This window comes from Chiloscyllium plagiosum, unplaced genomic scaffold, assembly GCF_037043375.1.
Source record: "Chiloscyllium plagiosum isolate Xiang-an unplaced genomic scaffold, Cpla_swu_hap1 HiC_scaffold_18, whole genome shotgun sequence".
Taxonomy (NCBI): Eukaryota; Metazoa; Chordata; class Chondrichthyes; order Orectolobiformes; family Hemiscylliidae; genus Chiloscyllium; species Chiloscyllium plagiosum.
In genome coordinates, this window is record NW_028270156.1 from 25,814,391 (window position 1) to 25,830,696 (window position 16,306).

The following is a 16,306-nucleotide window of genomic DNA, read 5'->3' on the forward strand; positions in this document are numbered from 1 at the left end:
TAAGACTTTTGTTAGGTCTCAGCTGTAATATTGTGAACAGTGTAGTGTATAGGAAAGATGAAAATGTAGTGTAGAGTGTGCAGATGATTTGTAAGAATGGTTCCAGGAATAAGAAACTTTAGTGATGAGGATACATTGAAGAAATTGGCACTGTCCTCTTTGGAACTTTATTGCTGGAACAGCACAGCAGGTCAGGCAGCATCCAGGGTACAGGAGATTCGACGTTTCGGGCACAGGCCCTTCTTCTTTGATCTCCAGCATCTGCAGACCTCACTTTCTCCACTGTCCTCTTTGGAGCAAAGAAGGCTGAGAGGGGATTTAATAGAAGTTTCCAGAATTATGAGTAGGCTGGATTGAGTAGATTAGGAAAAGTTGTTTCTGCTTGTAAAAAGAACAGGAAAAAGAGGGCATAGATTTAAAGTGATGTGCAAAATATGCAAGGGTGATGTGGAAGAAGCCTTTTTGTATAATGAGTAGTTATGATATGGAATACCGGCCTGGAAGTGTAGAAGAGGTAAATTCAATTGAGGCATTCAAGAGGACATGGGTTACTTACCTGGATAGAAATAGTGTGTAAGGGTGTGGGAGAAAAGCAGAAAATTGACTTTAGGTAAATGATGCTTGCTTGAAGAGCTGGTGCAGGCATGATGCACTGAAAGATCATCCTTTGCACTGTAACAATTTGGTGACTCCAGTGGAGATCTCTCTCAGATTCAGTCTCCTGAGGTGTCCAGCATGACACATGACACTCTTCAGCCAATTAATTTCACTCCACATGATATTAAGAAATGGTTGAAAGCACTTGATACTGCAAGGACTATTAGTCCTGATAATATTTCATCAGTGATATTGAAGAACTGTGTTCTACAACTGGCAACGTTTCTCGCCAAGCTGGCATCCATTCAACAATTTAGAATGTTAGCTAGCTGGGTCCTGTCCAGAAAATGCAGGAAAAGTCTAACTAGCCTCATAAGATTACTTTTGATCATTACGACAATGAAAGATATCATTAACAGTGCTATCAGATGGCATTTACTCAGAACCTGGTTACTGAAGCTGAGATTTGGTTCTGCAGGACACTGAATTCTTGATCTCATTATGGCCTAATTCAAAAATAAGCAAAAGAGCTGAACTCAAATGATGAGTTGAGTGTAACAGCCCTTGACATCAAAGTAGCATTTGACCAAGTGCAACATCATGGAGTCCTAACAAAACTGCAATCAATAGGAGTAAGTGTTAACACTCTCCCTTAGTTAACACAATGGAAAATGGACCTAGCAGAAAGGAAGCTGGTTGTGAGTGTTGGTGGTGAATTATCTCAGTCTAAGATGTCTCTGCAGGAATTACTCATGGTAGCATTCTAGGCCCGACCATCTTCAGATACTTTATCAATGACATTCCCTCCATCATAAGGTCAGTAATGGAGATGTTTACGAACAATTACACAATGTTCAGTGCCAATAACTACTCCTCAAATACTGAAACATTCCAGGTCAATAAACAGCAAGACTTGGACAGCACTCAGACTTGGATTGATGAGTGGCAAACAGTATTAATGCTGCTCAAGACCAATCTCCAACAAGAGACTAACTGTCTTCAGAGAAGGAAATCTGCCATCCTCACCTGGTCTGGCCTACGTGTGACTCCTGATCCACAGCAATGTAGCTAACTCTCAACTGTCCTCTGAAGTGGCTTAGCATGCCACTTAGTTGTATCAATCGCTATAAAGTCTCAACAATGAAATCAAAATGAAAGGACCACCTGGCATCAACCAAGACATCAGAAAACACAATGGCAAGAACAGTCCTGTTGACCCAACAAGTCATCCTGACAAACATCTAGAGACAAGTGCCACAATTGGGACAGTTGTCTCACAGACTAGTCAAGTAATGGTCTGACATAGTCATATTCATAGAATCATACCTTAGGACAATGTCCCTAACACCACCATCACCGTCTCTGGATATGTCCTGTCCCACTAGCAGGACAGACCCAGCAGAGATGGCAGCACAGTGGTATACACTTGGGTGGGAGGGTGTTGCCTGGGAGTCCTCAACATTGACGCTGGACCCCATCAAGTCTCATGGCTTCAGGTTAAACATGAACAAGGAAACCTCCTGCTGACTTCCACGTACTGTCCTCCCTCAGTGATGAATCGGTACTCCTCCATGTTGAGGAAGCACAGGGGTTGGCAAGGGCGCAATATGTATTCTGAGTGGGAGATTTCAATGTCCACCACCAAGAAAGGTTCAGCAGCAGTTCTACTGATCAACCTGGTGATGTCCTAAAGAACATAGCTGCCAGACTGGGTCTGTAGCAGCTGGTGAGGAAGCCAACAAGAGGGAAAGACATTTTCAACCTCATCCTTACCAATCTGCCAGCTGCAGATACATCTGTCCATGACAGTATCAGTAAGAATGACCACCTCATAGTCTGCTTTTTCTCCACAGATGCTGCCAGACCTGCTGACTTTTCCCAGCAATTTCTGTTTTTATTTCTGATTTCCAGCATCTGCAGTTCTTTGCTATTTATCTATACATTATGGGTGAGAGTATAGTGTACAGTTTTGGTCTTTTATTTTAATAAAATATATACTTGCCATACAAGAAGTATACTGAAGGCTCCCACACTGATCTCTGGAAGGCTCCCACACTGATCTCTGGGATGGTAGGTTTGTCATATATGGCTGTTGACTGAGTCTGTATTCACTGTTTTAGAAGAATGAGAGGAGATCTCAATGAAACATAGCAAGTTTTCACAGGGCTGGAGAGACTGGATGCGGCGATAATGTTTCCCCTGACGAGGGATCCTGAACAAGGAGTCACAGTCTCAGAAAATTTGACAGGCCAAGTCAGACTGAGATAGGAGGCATTTAGAGTCATAGAGATGTACAGCATGGAAACAGAACCTTCGGTCCAAGCTGTCCATGCCAACCAGATATCCCAACCCAATCTAGTCCCACCTGCCAGCACCCGGACCATATCTCTCCAAACCTTTCCTATTCATATACCCATCCAAATGCCTCTTAAATGTTGTAATTGTACCAGCCTCCACCACATCCTCTGGCAGCTCATTCCATACACGTACCACCCTCTGCATAAAAAGTTACCCTTTAGGTCTCTTTTATATCTTTTCCCTCTCACCCTAAACCTATGCCCTCTAGTTCTGGATTCCCCGACCCCAGGGAAAAGACTTTGTCTATTTATCCTATCCATGCCCCTCATAATTTTGTAAACCTCTATAAGGTCACCCCTCAGCTTCTAATGCTCCAGGGAAAACAGCCCCAGCCTGTTCAGCCTCTCCCTGTAGCTCAGATCGTCCAACCCTGGCAACATCTTTGTAAATCTTTTCTGAACCCTTTCAAGTTTCACAACATCTTTCCGATAGGAAGGAGACCAGAATTGCATGCAATATTCCAACAGTGGCCTAACCAATGTCCTGTACAGCTTCAACATGACCTCCCAACTCCTGTACTTAATATTCTGACCAATAAAGGAAAGCATATCAAACACCACCTTCACTATCCTATCTACCTGCGACTCCATTGTCAAGGAGCTATGAATCTGCACTCCAAGGTCTCTTTGTGCAGCAACAGTGTGGAGGCTAATTCACTGAAAAAAGTTAATAAATAAATAAAGTTCATGAAGTTAAAGACGTCAAGGGGTATGGGGAGAGAATGGGAGAATGACATTGAGATAGAGGGTCGGGCACAATAATGTTGAGTGGCAAAGTTGGCTGAATGGCTATGTTTGCTCCTATTTTCTATTTTTGGATTAACTATCATAAATTGAAATGTTTGAAATGAGGGCAGAATTTCAAAAGTATTCTAATTTGGATGCCCTCGCTTCTTATTTGGGACTAGGCTAACACTAAAGTACGATTTATGAAAATTAAAATGCTGTCTTTTTTTCTTACAGCTGTTGCATTGTGCCAAAATATATATAAATGTGAAGCTACTCATGGAGAAATAGGAACGTTAGTACATAGAAACAGAGATAGGCCATTCTGCCCCTCAGGTCTAAGCCTCCATTCATTTAGATCATAGCTTAATCTGAACCACAACTCCACTTCCATGCATTAACCTCCTGTCCCTTGATACACCATACCTGACAAAAATCTCATGGTTCATTTTGTTTTAACTAAAACATAATTTAAAAGTATTGCCAAATGCATGTATTAATGGCCTTTCCGCTGACTCTGCCTGGGGATACAGAAATCGGCTCTTGCTGATGTCGCTTTTATGAAATTGACCTACAATTGACATTTAGTTGCTGCAGAAACTCATCAGAAAAGACTGAAGCTTGAAGAAAAAGCTGTTTGAAGATGAAGACTGCAGCGAGCAGACGTCAGGTTGATTTGAGATATAGCTAACTATAGCCAAGCATAACATCTGACACAGCCCAAGCCAGATGTTTTAAAACATGACTACTTAAATAATTCTTTTAAGGAAGAACATATATTATCTGCAAATTTTAATTCAATCCAATGGTCTTTTGCTTCATTCTAATATCTAAAACATTTGGATTTGCTAAAAAGCAGCCTTATACTGGACTATTAATGATACGTATTAATTCAGACTGCTTTAAGCACAGAGACATTTTGAACAATAGTTTGCTTTTTAAACTAGAATTTCATTTCTTAGGGTAGTGCATTACCACAAAAAATTGTTTAAAATGTCAAAGACTTAACTCTGCCCAGAGACCATTTCCTGCAAAGAACTGCAATTCCTGGGGGAATCCCTGTGGTCAGGGTTTAATCGACCATTTTCAGCACCAGTGGCAGATGCAGTAAATACATGATATCAATTAAGCTGAATCGACACTGAAATGTTGCATGACCCCTAACCCTTAGGTAATTCATATGTAGTCAGTTCTACTAACTATTTTCCCCATTCACCTCAACATACAGTGACCATTTTGCATATTTTCGCAATTGACTAAACTCTTAACTCCTAATGGACCACCACAAGGAATAATTGAGTTGAATCGCATGGAAGATTTTAAGTGGAAGTGGCATAGGTGCATGAATGAAAAAGGGATAGGTTGATAGCATCAGACGAAGTAAGGTTGGAACAAGTTCATGTTGCATATGAATGCTGGAATTGGCTATCAGGCTAAATGGGCAGTTTCTGATCTGTTATCCAGGCGTATTTTAAGTTCTCTACATGAATCTGTTTAAAAAAAAAGTGCATTTATAGAAAGATTTTGAATACCAGAGGATGGCTTGAACTGCATTACAACTAAACACGCACTTTTGAAGTGTAGTCTTTGTCATAATGTCGTAAACATGGTAGCTTATTTTCTGCACGGCAAGGTCCATTTGAGAGCAATTAAATAAATGATTGTAATATCTGCTTTTTCCACATTGGCCAAGGGTTAAATATTATCCAGAACATACCTCTGTACTCTTCTTAAAAAATTGCCCATGGGATAGTTTACATCCATCAAAGAGAGAGTCATAGAGACTTAGAGATGTAATCTAGTCCCATTTGGCCCGTATCCTTCTAACACCTTCCTATTCACAGATCAATCCAGATGCCTTGTAAGTGTTATAATTGTACCATCCTCCACTACTTCCTCTGGCAGCTTGTTCCATAAACGCACTACCCTCTGCATGAAAAAGTTGCCCCTTTGGTCCCTTTTCAATCTTTCCCCTCTCACCTTAAACTTGTACCCTCTAGTTTTGTACTCCCCTACCCTGGGAAACAGATTCACCCTATCCATACCCTTCATGATTTTACAAACTTCAATAAGGTCGCCCCCCTCAGCTTCCAATGCTCCAGGGAAAATAGCCCCAGCCTATTCAACCTCCCCCTATAGGTCAAACCTGCCAACCCTGCCAGCATCCTTGTAAATCTTTTCTGAACCCTTTCAAGTTTCACAACATCTTCCCTCCATTTACTGTTTCTTGTGAAATGTATCATCTTCAACAGTGGAGAACACTCTCAGTACTACATTGACATGACAGATTTGATCAGGTGCTCAAGTCTCTAGAGTGAGGCTTGATGCTACAAACCCCTGACTGAGAGGTAAATACACTTCAAATGCAGATTCCTTTTCAGTAATCATTGTCACACATCAATTGTTACAAAACACATAGATATATCTAAGATAAAGGAATATGCCTTTCAATGCATGTTTCTATCCTCAAGTTGCATATCTCCATGGTTCCAGGAATGAGAAACTTCAGTCATGAGGATAGATTGAAGTTGGCATTGTTCTCTTAGGAGAGAAAAAAGGAGGTAAAAAGAATGACTGCAGATGCTGGAAACCAGATTCTGGATTAGTGGTGCTGGAAGAGCACAGCAATTCAGGCAGCATCCGAGGAGCTTTGAAATCGACTTTTCGGGCAAAAGCCCTTCCTGATGAAGGGCTTTTGCCCGAAACGTCGATTTCGAAGCTCCTCGGATGCTGCCTGAATTGCTGTGCCCCTCTTAGGAGAGAAGGCAACTGAGAGATTTGGTAGAAGTTTTCAAAATCGAGTTGGCTAGACAGAGTATAGAGGGAGAAGTAGTTTCTGCTTGTTAACAAAAACAAGAATAAGAGGGCATTGATTTAAAGTGATATGTATAGGGTAAGGAGGTGGCAGGATTCAAGGAGGCAATGGATGATTATTTGAATAGAAATGGTGTTCAGGGGTGTGGGGAAAAGACAGGAGATTGGTATTAAGAAACAGAATCAGTGCAGGCATTATGGCCTCCTTCTGCACTTTAGCAATTCTATGTTTCTGTGGTTCTCTGGTATGTGAAGCCACTAATACTATCTGATGTTGGTGCTCAGCTGGCACTAAGATGTTTGAAAAGAGCTTTTGTAGAGAATAAAGTTATTATTCCCAGAGATCATGAACTTTGAACTTATTGCCCAGAAATCAAACTATTATTACAGTTTGTTACAGAAACTGACCAATTTTCAGTTCTAATATAATCAGTGCTCCAGGCCTTTTCAAGACAGAGGAGTTGATTCCCAAATACCAGTTTTATGTCCCATCCCTTTCTTTATAACTTTCACCTGTCCTACAGCCCTTTGGAAACATTCCTCCAGCTCTGGCTACTCAATTATGGTGGCTGTTCTTTAGCTCTAGACACTAAACTTTGGAATTCCAAATTCCTATGTTAAATCTCACATCTCTCTCCTTTACTTTGTTGCTTGGAGCTTGTCCCTTTGATCAAACTTTTGACCACTTGCCCTGATGCTGTCTCTGCATTGCAGTGTCCAGTTTCTTCTAATGCCCCTTTTACTATGTTAAAGCACTTTATAACATAAGTTGTTATTGTCTGTAGAAGCTAAGATACCATAAGAAACACTTTAAATGATGCTTTCACTACTTCAACTGAATAACAAATCTGACATACAATCATTTTTTTTCATCTCTGATAAGGTGAGAAGCCTTATCAGTGTGATTTCAAGGACTGCGGTCGACGATTCTCCCGTTCAGATCAACTTAAACGACACCAGAGAAGACACACTGGTAAGAATGTCTTTTTATTCATAAAGTAATTGAACCCACTGAGTTTGTGTGATCATTAATGATCATTCATGGTTGATGGGCAAGAAAAGACCAGCTAGTAAATCAGGCCTGCCCACATTTCATGGTAGCTGGATTATAATGGCTAAATTCTTCTGATATCCCCTTGCCCATCATTTCCGCCTCAACCATGTAATCTCCTGGGAGAGACAACACAAGAGAAAGCAGTCAAGAGCAAGTAACAAAAGAAAATACACTGTAAAACTTGGTCTGACCCTTTCAGGTATTGAAGCCAATCTGGGAGATCACATGGAATAAGTGCTATCTATAAAAAGGACATTTTCCATCTGATGCATGTCAGGAATAGATATAACTCCCTCTTGAAGGTGAGGAGAACATCATCGATCAAAATAGCAGGCAACAATGTATTTCACAGTCTCACTATTTTCTGTTTATGGTCGTCTCCACTGAGGTTTGATGCATAGACTATACACAGTGGTGAAAACATTTGCAGGTAATGAATGTAGAAGTCAATCTCAATGTGTATTACATGCAGAATGCTAACTACAATGAGAATGTTTGACTGTCTTTTCTCTGACAGACCTGTGTTTATCTATTTGTCCATGGGGTATAAGCATGACTGGCAATGCCAGCAGTTATTGTCCATTCTCAACTCCTTTGAGAAGCTGCCTTTTTGGTTGCCTGTATTCTATGTATTTGAAATTGCTTAGAGTAAGACATTTCCAGGATTCTGACCCAGCAACAATGAAGAACATTTATATATTTTCATATCAGTCTATTACATCACTTGGAGTTGATCTTGCTGGTGGTGGTGCCCCCACGCATCTGTTGCCCTTGTTCTTATTGACGGTCAAGATAACAGGTTTGAGTGATACTGTCAATGGAGTTTTGACAAGTTTCTGCAGAACATCTTGTAAACGGGATACATCACTGCGCACCAGTGGTGAAGAAAGCATATGCTTAGGTTAGCATATTACAAGCACTTATACTTGCCTGTTCAGCACTTTAACATCTTTGTCCTTACTATGTCTTTATGCATACTTTCTAAGCTGATTAGAATTGCTTTCTGTTCCCTTCCTTAGGGGTAAAGCCATTCCAGTGTAAAACATGTCAGCGTAAATTCTCCCGCTCTGACCATTTAAAGACTCACACTCGAACTCATACAGGTAAAACAAGTGCGTAAACTTTTTTTTTGACATTTTACTTTCTTAGCCGCGGATTTTAATACTTTAACAGCTAATATTCACGCTGCTAACGTAATACGTCAACCCTTTGAGCACTAAATGTTATTTTTGGATCTAAATACTTAACCTTTTAAAAAGAAGAGGATAATTCTTAAAATGAGGTGTCTAATGAGTTTTATCACCAATTGATTCCCTTTATTCTCCCCACAGGAGCTGCTGGCCGAAACGCAGCCTCCTTGAGCTGGGAGGGCAGGATGGTTGGGCCTGCGGACTTCTCCATGACCACCATCAATGCCACTCCATGAAAGGTCAACAGAGAAGTGTGTTTGTAGTAAGGGGAGAGACAGATATGCCAGTTTTTGTTTTATTTAAATACCCACCCCTAATCTGCACCCCACCAACCCTGAAAGTGCACACAGAAGAGAATTTTGTTATAATCTTTGATGCTTTGTTTGGAAACCAAGTCAAGTGAAATTTTCACCAGTAGGATTCAAGAGCAGCCCATCAAACCCTCCAAGATGAGTTTTTCTGAAATGTTATTTTTATGCTTGTTTAGAATGTAACGATTCCACCACCTCCAGACCCAGTTCATAAGCATGTATAAGTTCTATTTGCCCAATAAGGAGGCATTCTGTTTACCTAAGATCAGAGAAATTTGGAAATGGTTGGCAAGATCCAAAGCTTAGGGAGCCTTTAAATATTTAAAAGGTTGTGCTGGAATTAAATTAGTTAACGGTGAGCAAGCTTCCTCTTGGTGGAAGCACTCTGCCATGTTCCCTTGGCTAATGTTTCGCAGAATTACCTGAACTGAGTTGAAAGAATCCCTTGTCCTTGAAGGTAGAACTACTTTCACAGAATTTATGGAGATGCACAATTGGTTTGAAAATCAGCAGTGCTTTTAAGTGCTGTGGACTTAGCTAACTTAGGTTTTAAATGTTCGAGTTTATCATGGAGGGTTGATTTTCTTGTGCCCTTCCAGTGCTAAGTATAACTTGTTGGAGCTGTTTGGATTCTAAGACCCAGCTTAGTTTATCTGCCACCTGACACCCTTTTCCCCAAGTGGGATTAGAATTCATCCTAGGAATGAAAAAATATTTTTCATGATTTTATTATTGTTTCAAAAATTTTAAAACTTTCTGTGTAAATTGTACTTTTGGCTATCATTATAGTTAAAGTAACATAGTCCTCAAAGGGTTAAAATTTGCTCCAATCTTTCACAGCATCAATGATTTGTGAAATAACAAATGTTTTTAGTTTGATTTAATTTAATTTTATTGCACTTATCCTTTTGTTGACAGCATTTTCATATGAACACATGTAAACTGTATAGCTTCTGTCTAATATATATAAAACTTAATATCAAAGTATAGCAGGACTTTAATAGTTATGTAATTCATGGGCAGCTTGACTTAAATTCATCCAATGTACAAAATTAAATGGTTATTGCCTTAACGCATGGATACAGATACCAGAGTCTTTGGGTTTGGGAGAGGGCATGTGTCCAGTATAACTCGGCCCACCAACAGAGGGATCTGTAATAATTGATTGCAATTATACTCCATTGAAGTCAATAATATGCAAGATGTAAAACTAACATCTCAGCTAATGCTCTTTGGTTGGATTTCAATCCACATATTCAGTTAATGTTTTCCCAACTGACTACAAAAATATAACTGAATGAAAATTCATGAACATTCCTTTTGAGTTGAAGGTCTTGTTGCTTGTCGTTATGCGAAAGCCTAATATTTTTGTGCCAAATTTCTGTTGCTGACATTTTAATGGCAGTGCCAATCTCTTTAAGATATGATAACTGGGTGAATACTAAAATAGTGGCAATGACATAATCACATAATCAACACAATTTCTTTACTTTCAATGGTCTACACCATAAGTTAGTTATAAAACACCATGTAGTATTGAGATTATGCAAGAAAATAGACTAATGAAGCATCAAATATTCTTATGCATCCTAACTATAATAAATCTTGACTCCATACCTGGTAGAGTCAGTCAGAAAGGCCAAAAGCCATGATGTTGAAAATTGAACAACAGTTATGTTGGTACTCTTTCTGGCTTACAGTTGAAATAGCATGTTGGTGCAGAGGGAAAGGCTTTGGAATCTATATAGAGCTGTGACATGATGCCAAAGCCCCCAATTCCCCATTAAAAGTGATGCTTACAGGGATCATGTATGTACCTTAGAATGTTCACATACCTTAGACTTATTCATTGAAAACAAGATTTCTAGCACTCAGAATCTGCCAAAATGTCATTTGTGAGGGTCAGTATAACAGGGAACGTCAATGATACTACAACAAAGAGGATGGCTCTTTTTTTTATATTAGATTCTTACAGTATGGAAACAGACCCTGTCCATTACACCTGTTTTGTCTCAATGAAAGAACTAACCAATTAATTCGACCTCGTACTCTATTCCTTTAGCTCTGCAAATTTTCCCCATTGAGTATTTGACCAGTTCCCTTTTCAATCTTAACAATGAGTCTGCTCCTACCACCCTTCAAGCAGTGCATTCCATACAGCTCTCAGCATAAATTTTATCATTCTCATCTCATCTCTAGTTCATTTGACCTTAAGTCCGTATCCTCTCATTGTCAACCCCCCAAATCCTAAAAATATTTTCTTGTTACTTCTGTCTCAGAAGGTAGTGAAGTATGGAAGTCTTCATCAGACAGGACTGTAGACTCTGGGTAGTTAAGTATATTCAAGACAGAGGTACTATAGATAGATAGATTTTAATCAGTAATGGAATAGAAGCTTATTGAGAAAAGGCAGGAAAGTGGAGTTGAGAAATATTATGTTAGACTTGATCTCATTGATTGATGCAACAGGGTAACTTGCTTCTGTCCCTTTGTCCTATGGGCTTATTTACTGATCAGAGCCATTCACAAATTTGCCCTTCGTCAGATCTTTCCTTGCACCTCTCTGCTGTGAGGACAAAAATAAAACAAATTTTCCAGTCACACAAGATAACTAATGTCCCTCATCCCTGGTACCATTCCAATAAATTTATTCTTCACCCTGTCCCAGGCCTCACTATATAATTTCAGTGAATTAATTTACATTCTATTAGCCTAAGTTGGATCGTCAAGGAATTGAATCTGAAATGATGGTATGTAATCCCGGCAGCATCTGGTTTTAAAAATCTCACTGGTGTAGTTCAGACAAAGGGGAAGGATGATTCATGAATCTTGGGTTCTGATCTATGACAACAAGTTCAGAATAATGAACTTAGTTTGCCTCGAAGACAGATTGAGGGGGTGATGTGATTCTTTAAAATGCTGAGCAATGTGACATACGTAGGTGTAACTTGGGCTGTTAATACAAACTAAAGAGAATTTAGAAAATTAAAAATTCAAAGAAAAGAGAAGACATTGTTTTTCATTGAGTAGAGGCCATATGCTGCAAATTAATAGTATGGCTTCAAAATACCATTAATAAATGGATTAGGCCATTCAACCCATTCAGTTAGATACTGACTGATCGGCATCACAACTTCAGTTTAGCTACATTATCTTTCATGCCTTACATAACACAAACTTGACCTCAGTTCAAATTAGCTCTACTTGTCTAACAAGCCATAACCTATTTCAAGGTGAGTTCCAGATTTCCACAATGCTTTTGTGAAAAACTACCTTCTGATTTGTTCCTATATGGTTTAGCTCTTACCAGAATGAATAGCTTCTTTATTTGTTCCCTACCACACCCTTCTAACATCTTATGAACCTGAATCAGATCACTCTGGGAGTTCCTGGTTTTAAGGAAATGTTTTTGCAATATGTCTCAAAACATAAAGTTCTAAAAACCATAGAAGGAGTCCATTTGATCCATCATGTCTCTGTTGGCTCTTTGCTAGAATTCAAAACAACTCTCTTGGTCTTATTGATGCCCATGGTCTTGTATATTTTTCTGCTTCAAGTATTTATATAGTTTTATCAAACAGTACAGAAGTTTCTGCTTCAACCACCCCCTGAACTAAACATTCCACACTCCCACAATTTTCTGTCAAAAAACAGATTTCAAACTCTATTCCAGTGATGTGCTTAAACCATTGAATTCCCTTTTCTTTGACTTCCTAATCAGAAGGAACATCCTTAGTAGTTTAATAAAATCTACCCAGGCTGTATGGTAAGAGCTGGTGCATTGCGAGTCATCCTTCTTATATAGTTTCCCATCTTTGACACAATCATGGAGCAAAATCAGGTTAAATTAATTAACACTGTCAACAAAATCTTATATGAATGTCTGGTTGAAGATAGAATTGGAGAAAACCCAGGGATAATCCCAGGGAGTAGCACTTTATAAATAATTCCATTTAAGATCTTGTTTAAAAATGGTGGACTGAATGGCTCTCCTTCTGTGCTGTAATTATTCTGTGATTTAAAAGCTAGGTATCAGCAAAGATGCTAAGATTACCTATGGGACAAGATAAAATCTAAGGGGCTGCGCTTCAGATGTAGGAAACAATGGGTCAGACTGAATAGCAGTCATATCTAGTTGATGAATATTATGTTGTAGAATTTGCAGGAATGTTTAAAAAAACATGGTGTTTGTTCGACAAACCTTATATTAGTATGTTCAGATTCCCTCAGGAGGTTAAAAGGGTAGGATGTGGTTTGTGAAGAGGGAATTATAAATGGACAGGGTAGGAATAGACTTGATATCCAGAATGATCATTTTTCTTATTCACTGTTTTTCTATATTGGTATTCTCTTCTGAAAACACTGTAATTCCAAGAAAATGATATATCAGTGGCAACAAAAGAAAATGTACATGCTCTAAATTCTTGTTTTACACATAATGACATTGATCCTTGCCTTATTTACTTTCCTTGAGAGTTGATGAATAATGACACCAATGATACAAGTATGAAATTTCAGTAATACAATAATTTTGCGATTTGGTTTAATTATTGTAATATGTACAGATATACTGACAAAGAAACAAACTACAAGGGTGCTTCCCATGAATTAAACCACTACAAAAAGTCCTGTGTAACACATTCAAAGAGAATATAGATCTCAAAAGTAGATCAAAATTCTAATTGATCTAATCCTTAATAGATCATGTTTAAGTAATATCAGCGGCGGTACCTTGAATGTAAAAAAAAATAAAAGTTCATTAGGGCTGCTGTTTTAACAGGTGAAAAGCCCTTTAGCTGTAGGTGGCCAAACTGTCAGAAGAAGTTTGCCAGGTCCGATGAACTGGTTCGCCACCATAACATGCATCAGAGAAACCTGACCAAGCTTCAGCTTACTCTCTAAAAGGTGAACATGACTGCAACAAGCTCCAAGAAAACGTGATGACACACACTGCTGGGGAAGTCTACTTTCTTCTGTTCACCCCTGCTCTAAATGTTCAACCACTCACAGGTTAACGGGACAGAATCAATGTCCACATTTCTATGCCTACCTGATACACACACCACCAATGTAGTTGTACTGCACCTCTTCTTCCCAGTTATTGTTCAAGCTAGGGTTGCCAACTCTGCTTGGATGTACTCAGAGGTTTTGTCACCTTCTGCCTTCAAACTTTACTTGACCCCCGCAATCAAATGAAGTCTCCTTATTTTTGCCCTCCTTGAATACAATATCTTAAATACTGCTGACAGCAGAAAGAAACAGAGGTGTTGAAAGGAAGTATAGACTTTCTGTAGTACCCCATATGATTCAATTCCTGGATTATTTACAGCAGGGTCAGCCAGAAATTCCTGGAAACTCCAGGACAATCTTGGAGAATTGGCAACCTTGGTCTGAGTGTGAAAGAAGAGGTGGATTCAAAGCATGTGGCCATTGTTGTGGAAATCAGTAGCAAGGCACTGCACATTGGGCAGTGGTGGTGCTCACTGAGTCACTGTTCTTGGGTTGTATGACAGTACAGCAATATACCACTCCTTTGTAAATATTGTGTAAATAGGGACCTGTTGAAATTGAATACCACTGTATCTTCTTTGTTCTTTTTTAAAGAAATGGAAATCTAAATGTAAGATAACCATGTAACACGAAGCAAGTGAAAATAAAAATGGCAAACATGCAGGTGGGCATTAAAACTATCAGGTTAACTTGTCTTTCGAACCCTACAGAAGATTCACGGAGAAACAATTAAGTGGGATAATGATGTTGTTTGTCCGTTTGAAGTGTACTTTAATCAGATTATGTTAAAGGAGAGGTAAGGTTAACCAGCAATGCTTTTCAAAGACCCTGTTAAAAAACTGTGCACAATATATCGAAAGGCCACGCTGGTTATGTGGCTGATTAGCTGTAATGTTAACAGACGTAGTTAAAAGAAGAAGGCTGGTCCACAACTATCATTAACCATTCCTCTTGAAAATAAGTAACTTAATGACTTTCAGCAATCTTCAAGTATAATATGTGATGAAATCTTTTTAGTGTAATGGATTGTACTGTACCCAATGTTTCTTTGTTCATCTATTTACTGCTACCAGCTGGAAATTATTATGTATATATCTGATAATGTATTGCTGTGCCCAGAAATAGGAGGGTTATAAAAAGTAGAGAATAAACAGAAGAATAGGTACGTCACAGATCTGGTTTGTTTGCTTTTATGTGCTCTGATAACACTGAAAATGTAAGCAGCATTCTCCCTCCCCACCATACCCCCTCCCCCATTGCATTCTTAATTAAAGATGATCACAAAGGAGAAAACGATAGAAGTCCAGCAGCTGTTTTATTTAATGGTTAATGTCCTATTTTTGGTCCCTTGTTATTGCCTAAATGCCACTTTGTACTGCTGAATGCTTCCAGCCCTGGTTAATACGACTCCGCTCCCTCCTGGTCTCAGCAGCAGGCTGCTTATGTCACATGAAACAAATCAACATCAATGACAAACGAAATGAATGTTTGTAAGAAAGATTTTAGGTGGTGGGGGAGGGGAGGTCGGATGGAGGGTGTTTCAGTCAACAGCTGGAGAATCAGTGAGAACCGCACATTCACTGCTTTTTGGGAAGGTCCTGCCACATCTTGTACTCCTCATCAACTGACAGACCATTGTAGGCCTGCCTTTGGTATCTAGGGCCCTGGATGTGGCACTCACGTACACTATGTGCTTTCCGCCAGTCAGGGGCTGACAGGTCTGACTGAACAGCATGGTCACTGGGGAGGCGGTAACTGCTGATTATACACCATCCACCCAAAGCCAAGGATCGTGGCTGGATTCTAGTCCCGCAGTGAATAATGGTGTGCGAGGTTTGCAGGGAGTAGATGGTAGGAAGGTTGACATCTAAGACAAAAATAGCTCTCATCTAGCTCCCAACACCTACTTTCCTGATGTACGGAATGCCTTTGACCAATTACTCCCTTGGAAGTCTACAAACAACCCCAGCATGGTGAACCAGCTGGATTATTACCAATGGCTGTAGAATGAGGTCCTTAAATGCACATTAATTGCACACTTAGGGACTTGTTTGGTAAGTGAGCAAGACCTAGATGGTTAAGAGTATGATGCTTTTAATACCAAGCAGATAGGTTTGATCTCCATACTGGCCAACATTTCTGGCTTCTACCCAAGACTTTCAGGGCTCTCTTGTGGTGCAATGGTAGTGTCCCACCTGCTTCAGAGGTGTGTAATAACATTACTGAATAGGTTGATTAGAAGATAGG

General features: G+C 39.4%; 1 protein-coding gene across 4 annotated transcripts in view; it reads left to right on the top strand.

The window, feature by feature from the left end:
• Window positions 1-15,231, top strand: part of LOC122557695 (Wilms tumor protein homolog) — a 94,579-nt gene extending 79,348 nt beyond the window's left edge. Inside the window, exons 6-9 of one of the 4 annotated variants that reach the window (XM_043705546.2) lie at window positions 7,378-7,467; window positions 8,568-8,660; window positions 8,880-8,977; window positions 13,830-15,231. In XM_043705546.2, the coding sequence (XP_043561481.1) occupies window positions 7,378-7,467; window positions 8,568-8,660; window positions 8,880-8,974 (278 nt within the window). In that variant the 3' untranslated portion in view covers window positions 8,975-8,977; window positions 13,830-15,231. The remainder of the gene's footprint in view (window positions 1-7,377; window positions 7,468-8,567; window positions 8,661-8,879; window positions 8,978-13,829) is intronic. The other 3 variants (XM_087996356.1, XM_043705543.2, XM_043705544.2) reach the window with 3 other exon arrangements.
• Window positions 15,232-16,306: the final 1,075 nt, after the last annotated feature.